This window comes from Triticum dicoccoides, chromosome 1B, assembly GCF_002162155.2.
Source record: "Triticum dicoccoides isolate Atlit2015 ecotype Zavitan chromosome 1B, WEW_v2.0, whole genome shotgun sequence".
Taxonomy (NCBI): domain Eukaryota; kingdom Viridiplantae; phylum Streptophyta; class Magnoliopsida; order Poales; family Poaceae; genus Triticum; species Triticum dicoccoides.
In genome coordinates this window covers 608,576,667-608,586,851 of record NC_041381.1, presented here as the reverse complement: position 1 = coordinate 608,586,851, position 10,185 = coordinate 608,576,667, and the positions used below count along the sequence as shown (strand labels likewise).

At 42.0% G+C, this 10,185-nt stretch overlaps 1 protein-coding gene across 2 annotated transcripts; it reads right to left on the bottom strand.

Annotated features, from left to right (window-relative positions):
* Positions 1-3,720: 3,720 nt before the first annotated feature.
* Positions 3,721-9,314, bottom strand: LOC119349076. Of its 2 annotated transcripts, XM_037617083.1 has the most exons (4): positions 8,800-9,314; positions 6,340-8,715; positions 4,546-6,241; positions 3,721-4,452 (listed from the first exon to the last, which is right to left on the bottom strand). In XM_037617083.1, exons 2-4 carry the CDS (start codon positions 6,558-6,560, stop codon positions 3,850-3,852), a joined length of 2,520 nt encoding a protein of 839 aa, XP_037472980.1. In that variant the 5' UTR covers positions 6,561-8,715; positions 8,800-9,314; the 3' UTR covers positions 3,721-3,849. The 2 variants fall into 2 exon arrangements, with proteins under 2 accessions (XP_037472980.1, XP_037472979.1); XM_037617082.1 differs by having other exon boundaries at positions 6,340-9,314.
* Positions 9,315-10,185: the final 871 nt, after the last annotated feature.

Here is a 10,185-nt window from a genome sequence, read left to right as displayed (position 1 = left end):
TTCCTTCTCCCTCTCCTATTCCTTCCCCCTCTCCTTTTAGGTGGAAACCTACTAGGAATTGGAGTCCTAGTAGGATTCCTCTTCTTCTAACGCGCATGTACTAGGCCGGCCGGCCTCCCCCTCCCTCCTTTATATACAGGGGCAAGGGGGGCACCCTAGAACACACAAGTTTCTCTTAACCGTGTGCGGTGCCCCCTCCACAGTTACACACCTCGATCATACCATCGTAATGCTTAGGCGAAGCCCTGCGCCGGTAACATCATCATCATCGTCGCCACGCCGTCGTGCTGACGGAACTCACCCTCGTCCTCAACTAGATCAAGAGCACGAGGGACGTCATCGAGCTGAACGTGTGCTGAACGCGGAGGTGCCGTACGTTCGGTACTTGGATCGGTTGGATCGCGAAGACGTTAGACTACATCAACCGCGTTATTAAACGCTTCCGCTTTCGGTCTACGAGGATACGTGGACACACTCTCCCTTCTCGTTGCTATGCATCACATAGATAGATCTTGCATGATCGTAGGGAGATTTTTGAAATACTACGTTCCCCAACAATATGGCCCTTCTCTCTAAACAAAAGTGGATGTGGCCCAACACATCTGGCTGCAATGAAAAATCCTATTTCATGCTCTATGCGTCAAACTATCGGCCACACACACACACACACGAAACCATTGAGCATGAGTAATGCGTCGACCCACTTTATCACAGAGATTATGCGGTTTTGGGAACCTTCTACAATGTTCCTGGAACCGTATTTTTTTCCACATTTTTACTTGTTTTCTGTTTTTTTTGTTTTTTTATTGTTTCTGTTTTTTTTATTTTCAAATTTTTCTGTTTTCGTTTTTAGTTTGTTTTTCATTTTTGCTCTTTCAAAAAAGTTTGAGTTTTTAGAATTAGTTCCAGATTCCAAAAAAAACTTATTTTCTTAAATTTAAAAAATATTTGTGTTTTCATAAAAAAGGAGTTTACAACAAATTTTCATGTTTTTAAAAGAAGTATTTGGGTTTTCCTATATTTTGTTCATAAATAATAAAAATGTTCACATTTTCAAAAAACAGTTTTTCAAAAATGATTGTTTTTTCAATATTTCTTCGGGGTTTTTTATTCGGCTAATAAATTCCAAAAATGTTTGCATTTTCAAAAAAATGATTGTGTTTTTCAAGAATTGTTTGGCTCCCGTTTTAAACATTCCCGCAAACTCAAAATAGAAAAAAAATCACCTGTGAACAATTTTGAAAATAAGCACCTTTTTTGTGTTTTTTCTAAAAATTGGAAGCAACTTTGAAAATGCGAATAATTTTTTAAATTCTTTTTTTCAAAATTACAACTTTTTTTTAATCCGAGCTATTTTTGAATTTCTGGACATTTTTTGAAAATATAAACAATTTTTGCATTGCAAATAATCTCATGAAATAAACTGAACAATTTCTAGACAGCTTTCGAAATTTTGGTTTTATAAAAATAAGAAAAATGAAACAGGAAAGACGAGCCTCACAAGAGGGTGTTGCCGTGTTTTAGATCTGGTCGTATCCTGGTTCTTATAATCCATGTTTTGTAATTTAAATTGAAGTTCATCAGCTCGTGCGTTGAAGGACGAGCCTCACAAGTGGGTGGTGCAGTGTTCGATCCCCTGCACTATCGCATTCCTTTTTCAGTGAATTTTCCACTGGTTAGATCTGGTAGTGGCTGCTCGTTTTTATAACTCGCGTTTCCTCCAATTTAATCACAGAAGCTTGCCAGCTCGTCTGGCGAACAACGACCACTTAACCATGAACCTCCCTTTATTATTAATTATTATTAGGGGCTCCCGGCTGCGATAAAGAGAAACCCACCTCCCATTATTATTAGGTATAGATATATCCACTTCCTTCTAGATGGTCTTCTCAAGAGTGCAACATCAAGATGCTATTCTCTTTCTTTCTTCTTGCTAATTTTTCATTTATTTCTTTTGTTTATTTCTAAATTCTGGAATATTTGTAATGTTCTAGACATTCCACTTTAGTATTTCAAATCATTTGTGCTTTCTGCTAGGACCTTCGGAAATTTCGTATGGAATTATTCGGCTTTCTATTTTTATTTGAAATTATCTGTCAATTATTCAGTTCCCCCATCTACCTTGCCACCAAATGAGGGAGATCTTGGCCGTGGTAGGAGGGGATCCCACCTGCCCCTCAAAATCATCCGACTGGAGTTTGCCCCCGATGCAACCAAACGAGCCCTGAAAGAGTACGTCAGGCCCTCCCGCAGTTGCTTCTCCTATTTGCTTCTCCTATTCGACATCTGGAGGATTCTGTCCGCAGTTGCATTCAGACTATGTGACCTACGATGCACCGGCAGCATTGAGCGTGAAGAGGTTTGTATTGTTTACTTACTGAAGACGGTCATTCCGCACATAATCCTGTCAACTCAACAACTACTTCCAGGCGCTTTAAACATACTACCACACACTGCGGCAGTTCTTCAGCTAGTATTTATTACTGTATATACTACTTACTGTAAAAGCTTTCCGCAAAAAAAATGTATATACTAAAAGCAAAATACCGAGCACAAAAAAAGAGAAATCTGCTAGAGATTCTCACAGAAACCAGAAACATCAGGCCATCGATCTGGTGGACCATCTTCAATTATTAAAATCATAGCCATTACTAGATGTTTATAAATGTATCTAACTGCATTGTTTGTCAGGCCCATATTTTTAATAGACATCATAGTTACAACTTTAGAAATGACAAATGTTTAAAATAATATTTTTAATGATGCCCTCGCACTTGAGACAGCCACCTTGCTAGTTGGAAAAATAACACAAAGAACATTATATGCGCTAAGTATAGCACGACATGCTACCTTCACAATTTGACGGTCATTTGAGTACGTACTGAACCTGATCATTTCTGCAGTTGAAGGAGATGGTGCTTGCAGTCCTGAATGAATCAGACCTACTTCTTTCTGACGACGCTGTCGAACAGATGGTTGATCAGGTACGCCACATCCGGATGAAATGTTGCCGTGCAACAAGCGTTAACACTATGCATACATGTTAATTTGTATCCGACAGACATTCAAAGAGGCAGATCTGAACGGCGACGGGAGGATAGATCCCGACGAATGGAAAGCATTCGCAAGCATGAATCCAGCCTTGTTGAAGTACATGACTCTCCCATACCTAAAGTAAGTAGTGCCCACTATATTCAGCTTTGGAAAACATTTGTGCTAAGCATTCCTCCGTGATTTTTTTAATCATTTGTGCTTTTTGCTAGGACCTTCGGAATTTTTTTGTGGAATTATTTGGTTTTCTATCTTTTATTTTAAATTACTGGCATGTGAATCAAGGGGCTGGAATTATTCAGTTTCCCCATCTACCTGTCACCAAATGGCAGTAGGGTTTAGGGAGATCTTCCCCGTGGTAGGAGGGGATCTCACCTGCCCCTCAAAATCTACCGATTGGAGTTTGCCACCGATGAAACCAAACGAGCCCTTAATGAGCACGTCAGCCCGTCCCACGGCACATCACACATGTTTTATGGTGACACCTGTGTCTTCGAGAGGGCGGACGCACAATTTTGGCTTGCCCCAGGCACAAATCAATGTTAAATTTTGTGTTTGTGTGAATGAACGTGACTGTACTGCTAGGAAACTGGCAATACACTCTGATGTTGATCCAAAGGAGTGCTTCATCTGATCTGTAAAAACAATATAAATAGAGACCCATAGAAATATTCGGGCAATACTCACAAAGTTTCAAAGATGGTATACAGATGAACTCACAATACATGAAGGCTACCGACAGAAGGTGAATAATAAGTTCCAACTTAAACAGGGTTCCCCAATGATAAAGTTTCAACATCAAAGTTCATTTCTTTTGTTCACCAGTTCCTGTGCTTCTTTCACAAGGGAAACGAGACTCCTGAAAGGCTCCGGCTTCGTTGCACCGCCACCATCTTCCTTAATGTCAAAAACCATGGAGCCATCAATAAGAAACATATCTTTCGAAGCGGTGGACAGTGTATCCATCAAACTTTGCAGGTCTTCCTTGACATAGCTGCCCCTGTGTTTCATCATTGACATGACCATCTTACATGTAAGCTTCAGAATTGCCAGGCGGTCAGACCTGTGATGCATATTTTTTCCTACAATCTGCTTGAGCTTCATTGGGAAGCTAGATACACCATCCATAGGGGTAGTTGATTCAAACTGAGGAGTCAAGTCCTGATCTGCACTGATCAACATGTCGCACACTGTGACACAAAGGGATAACAAGCAACTCACCGCATACTCGTTCAGCTTCCAGTCTTGCTGATTAGAAGACGAGTTGTTGCCCTGGCCATTATCTTGTGACACACTAGATTGGTTTTCAAGATCAGTTACTGGTTCCGTGGACTTGACTTGGTCAGCTTCTATTCCTGTACCTTTTTCTTCTGATGCCCAACAAATTATCTCCCCAAGCACCTATAACGGCAAGAATATATTCAGTTTGAACTGAATGTCTTAATAATTGAAAGCAGGATAGAGTATAATAAAACAAATTATGGCACCGATTACCTTTGGAACTACATCTGCCATGACTTTCATTCTTTTGAGACTTTCATCATCACTGGTGCAATGAATGCAGAGGTATTCCAGGATTTTTGCTGCAAATAATCGGGCTTTACGGTTTTCAGTGATCATCACAGTGAGATTATTAACAACATTATCATTTGCCTTAATGATAATCCTGGCACCCGTTTCAGTTTTGGAACATAGAGTCACCAGTGCTTGAGATGCTGCCACCTGTCTGTCGTCCTTGCCCTTGTTATCATCAGTCATAATGTCTACCAACATCTCTATAAATTTTTCTCTGTTTGCATTCTCCAGTATCAAAGATGTATCCATGTATAGGTCTCTGAGAACCAGAATAACATGTTGCTGCAGCTTTTCATCGCATTCTTCACAGTCAAGAATCCTCTCCATGGTGCTGATCGCTTCCTTACTGCTTGAGATTTTGCTACGCAGCTTGGTGCCGGTCTGCCCAGTAGCAGCCACGAGCCACATAATCGCTTTCATTGAACCCTCTACTATGCCATGCCATGCACCATGATCTATTTGGTGGAGTAGGTCGGAGGTCACAGGCGCCATGATCTTTTGGAGCAGGCATGGGGTGTCGAGCATGATTCTGCAATTGTCATTATTGGTTGCGAGCTTCCGAATGATACAAAAACCTTGCTCCATTAAATCCTTGTAGGCGTTAAAAAGTTCACCATCACTGTCCCCTCGCTCTTCATGACTGTCCTCTTTGCTATCAAGATCTGGTGACTGCAGATGGCGAGCCATACTGTACCAATTTTTTTCGAATGTCTCTTGTGCCCACTCTACCTGGTATGGTTGGAGTAAACTGTATGTTTCGAATGAGTTGATGAGAGAAAATATGTAAACAACCCCCGTTGGGATCTCCTCCAAACGAATGCCTGCAGCAATCTGGGCCACAATCCTCGCAGCGCACCCCCTCGTCTCTCTGTCATATATACTACTGGAGCCTAACGTCTGCAGCAGTTTCTGGAGTAAGTCAGTAGAGGATGCAGACATGATCAGATACTTCATGAGTATGTGCTCCTGCACGAACATCTTCAATTTCCTCCTAGTGAAAAAGATACTTATTTCTTCAAAACCCTTGGCAGATATCTTCATTTGTCTGGTGAATGCATCCAGGATCCTTAACCCGGAAACATAGTCATCAGGTAACTTAGACCCCATGAGGTCCACAGCATATGAGACGAGGTTTCTTCCTCCAGCGAACGACGGGTTCTTTTCACATCCGATTGTCGTTTCAAGTAAGTAGTCCGAGATTCCAACACGAACCTGATTCCCAAACTTCATTCTTTCAAGTACTGTATTCACTACAGATCCCTTTGCAAAACCAAATAAGGTTTTGTAGCAGAAAATCACACCCTGGAATACAGCAATGGAATACAAGACGTCCAGCGCCGGCTTCAGGTTTCCTAGTCCGTCAGCATCACTCCCGTAATCATGCTGTCTCAGACGCCACATCGAAATCCCCGTGGAGATTAACAACCCAAACATGTAGACAGCTGCCAGAGGGCACAATAGAATGGCAAATACTACTACTTGAACAATCGTTGCAAATTCTGCTAGCACCCAGCATTTACGCTGCAAAAGGTTGTCAACAGACAGGGGTAATAAAACAGCCCAGATTGATTTGCCAATATAGCTCAGCTTTTCAGTTAGAAGAACATCGAAGATCCTGTTGTTTGTACCTCAAGTTAGATACGGACACAATAAGATTGGACCAGAAAAAACAATCTCACGAAAAGATGGAGGAAAAGAAGGAACAAGACTAACCCAGCTGTCTGTACTAGGGTAATGAAGGTAAGACACCAAAAATCCTTCTTCTGCAGTGTAGAGACGAAGCCACCCAGAAGAACTACGGTGGTCCAAGTAAGCACCAGAAAACCCAGGCCCTTGACGGCCATGGACAGGTAACCAATGAGCAGGGCATACGAGTTGGCAATCATTACTTCATCCCACCACCTGTCATCAACAAGCTTCCCACGACGTCGCATTCTCTTCTCCACCTGAAGAGTTGAGGTCAATCCACTAAGACTATCATGCGCATGTTGTTTTTATTCTTTGTAAATATCACTGCATGCTCGATCTGCTCTATATCATCGATATAAATGTTTTGGAAGAGGTTGGTACTCTAGCTAGCTAGACCAATCCGTGTGCTATCAGTGCACAAAAGAAAACTGAAGAGAAAATAGTATGCCTTTATGCACTCGCGGGATCCATTGATCTTACCTTCAGGTAGTAGACGCCCTGCCCAGGGTACCACTAGAGTGGAAAGAGGAGAGGAATCTAATTCAACTTAGACGCACCAAGCAGAGCAGGAAGGAACTAAGAGCAGCCACATCAAGCTTAACAGGTCACTCACATCAGCTAACAAGGCTTGGTGGCTGGGGGGCTGGGCCTTTGGGGTAAAATATATGCTTATATGTGCAAAGACCAAGGTTAGATCTTGACCAGCAGCAAACGAGGTTGCCGTTAATACTTAATAGTTCCAACAGCTAGCTAGCCTGTTAAGCTGAATGACAAGCAAGCTATTCAAATATACAGCCCGTTCGGATCCACGTGGGGACTAGCATACCAAACATCATCGCCTACCCAACATCCTCTATCAGGAAAATAGCTACTTCCGCACCATCCGAATTTATTAGTCCCCTGAAATTTTAAGCCTAAATTAGACCACATCAGTATATATTTTTAAGATATGTTGAGCAGAAGCATGGATCAGCATCGGCTGACACTCACTACCACTCATCTGCTGACACACTTCACAGGGGTTTATGCCTGGTGCATATTGTGTACAGTGGGGATGGTGGGAACCATCAAGGGAGATTTAGCAGGTCTATAGATGGTAATTAACCTACTGTGCATGGTAACACCATAGGAGTTTATCCGTCGCTTCAATACTGCTCAGTTTGCATGTTAAGCAAATATTTTTCTTTATCAATGATGTTTTCCTGTGAAAATCAACTAAAGTTTTAGTTAGTGGCAGACAGTGATATTAAGGGCCTGTTCAGTTTCTCTCCGCTCCCGTGACTCAGCTCCAGGAGCGGAGCAAGCTGCAGCAGCTTTTTACGGAGCAGCTCAAACCGAGCTCCGCGGAGTTGAGCGAAGTGGAGAGAAACCGAACGGTGGCTAAACTGTAAGAAAAATATTTTAAAGCCACATAAAAACTAACTGATAGAAATTAAAATAACTAGCAAGCGGAAATGTCCAGGATCCGGTTTTCAAGTTGTTATGTCTTAAAGTTCCCCCAAAAGATTTTTACTGGATATCTGCCAATTGAATGTTATTTCTTCAAACTAGATAAGATGCTGTTCTAAGCACATAGTCTGTGCAAACAGATCTGTTTTTACATGAACACAACTTTGTTAGCAATAAAGAATATTTTTTTCCTCACATGAAAATAATAATGCAGCAAGCGAATACTCACAAGCTCATTCAGGAGAATAACACCCGAAAAATGATAGCAAGATGAACACAGCCGACAAGGTCATAAAAATACCGCCTTTTTTGAATTCCCAGGCTTGGGCTCACTTGCTACAGTACAGAGCCGCGTGCCCGCCCATCATGGTTAAACAATAGAGCATGTGCAGGCCTACTGATGGAGCTAGTTACACTTTTGAACTTAAACATGTCCCTAATCCATATGTCAGCAGTGTTACATCCAATGGTGTCGAGTGTGGCTGCGGCGACCATGGTCCTAAACCTCTTCTCTCTGCATTTTTGGCATATAATTCATGTTTTATTAGTCAAATTTTTGAGTTATAAAGTGAATTCAAAATTCAAAGGGGGTGGCTTATAAAGCTGGATAGAGGAAGTAGTTAGTTTTCATCTTCTTCTTTCTTTTTGCAATTATTATTCACATTGAGGCACGTGATAAGGAGTCAAGCTGAGTATATCTCGTTAAGGTATTTATTTACCAATTCGCTCAACTCCGGTCCTTACCATAACGACTAACAAGTGGAAAGTTAAAACACTAAGGCCCCGCTGGGCAACCGCGTAAATATATACACCTGTGAGAAGTTGCACTGGTAAAATACAGTGCACCAATAAAAGTATAAAACCAGTGAAATTATACTCGCCTGGATTGGTCTGTTTGGGAAATGCATCAGATAAAATCCTGACAGAGCAACTTCTACTTACTTTCATTATCTGTTCATCAAAATTTCAAACTGGAACATCAAATTAGAGCTAAAAAACATGAGAAATTGACTGCAGAAAAGTAAACCAGCCTACCAAAATCACTCCTGCACAAACCAATACGAAGAGAACCACTGGTAGCAGCAAGCCAAATAACCAATCGTTGCTCATGGTGAGCAGAGTCTATGCTCGCAATAAAACATAGCAAGCCAAACTGTTGTTCTGCACTTTTGCCTAGTACTGTACCACATTGCTCGCATGCCAGCCCAAGATGAGGGCCGTAAAGAACGAGCCGATCTGCAGATACGCGAGCGCCCAGACGCCGCCGCTCCCCTCGAGCTTGCAAAGCACGAGCTCGGCAAGATCGTGTGGCGCACTGCACTGGAGCATCTCCGTGGAGAAGAGAAATGGGGGTGTATCACCCGTCGAGCTCATGGCGAGTGTAGATCTGGCGACGGCGCAGCAAGGGGCCTTGGATTCGAATTCGATGGTGGGGATCAGCTCTCGTCTCCTGGAGGAGAAAGCCTAGGAGGGATAGGGCGGCGACTGCGGCGGGCACGGGGGATTTCGTCACCTCGCCCAGTACGCGGTGGCCGTCGGCCAATCGCGGCGTCGAGCCGTCCGCCGGCAATCGGCAACATGACTCCTCGCGAAAGAAACGCAGGCGACCAAACGTGCCAGCGCTAAATGGCCCGGCCCAGTGAGGGATGCTATTGTCTGAGATTTGCTTTTCTGATCTGGAATTTCAGCCGGTTTTTGTTAAAATAGTTTCTGAATTTTTAAAAATGTTCAATAATTTTCTTTGTAGTAGTTTATATAGAAATAAATTCTCTAATAGAAAATTTTCACGAATTTCAAAAAATATTCATGATGTTAAAAAATGTTTGCGCATTTTAAAAATGTTCATGGATTCAAAAATATTCCTGAATTTCAACCAATATTACCAGATTTCAAAGAATATTCCTGAATTTCAAAAAATGTTCACAAATTTTAAAATGGAAAAATAAAACAGAAAAATCGAAATAAAATCATTAAAACCATAGAGAAAAATCATTAAAAAAAAACTGGTTGAAAAGGGTTCTAGAACCTTTTCAAAACTGGTGGGAAAAAAGGAAACATAGGCCGGCCCATATAGCATTTTGGGGGTGCGCGTTTGGAGCGCACGTCCTACATTATGCGCGGACTAGGATTTTTCCTTATTATCGGCCCCTCTTCCTTTACCCAGCCCGAAATATACATCCAAACATCGATTTCCAAGACACCGGAATTTTTGTGGGACTTGTGATTTACAAGTGAAAACACCAATCAAGCGGGTCCTAAGGATGGACTTTAGGAACATCGGCCAGAGCACATTGTGGTGCATAGGGGAGTAGTGGCTTCATCCATGGACGCGACATAGTTTGTTTCGCTTGGGGTTGTTTTAAGCTAATCCCCACATCCAGATGCTTGATTTCTCTTAGACCAATAACCCAAGTGCTTGCT

Bases quoted from the DNA above. Each gene is read 5' to 3' on its own strand.
- LOC119349076 (XM_037617082.1), bottom strand. From the start codon at position 6,560: ATGCGACGTCGTGGGAAGCTTGTTGATGACAGGTGGTGGGATGAAGTA. The intron at 6,242-6,339 runs GTTAGTCTTGTT...TACAAACAACAG, and splicing joins ACCCTAGTACAGACAGCTGG to GATCTTCGATGTTCTTCTAA. The intron at 4,453-4,545 runs GTAATCGGTGCC...TTGCCGTTATAG, and splicing joins TGGCAGATGTAGTTCCAAAG to GTGCTTGGGGAGATAATTTG.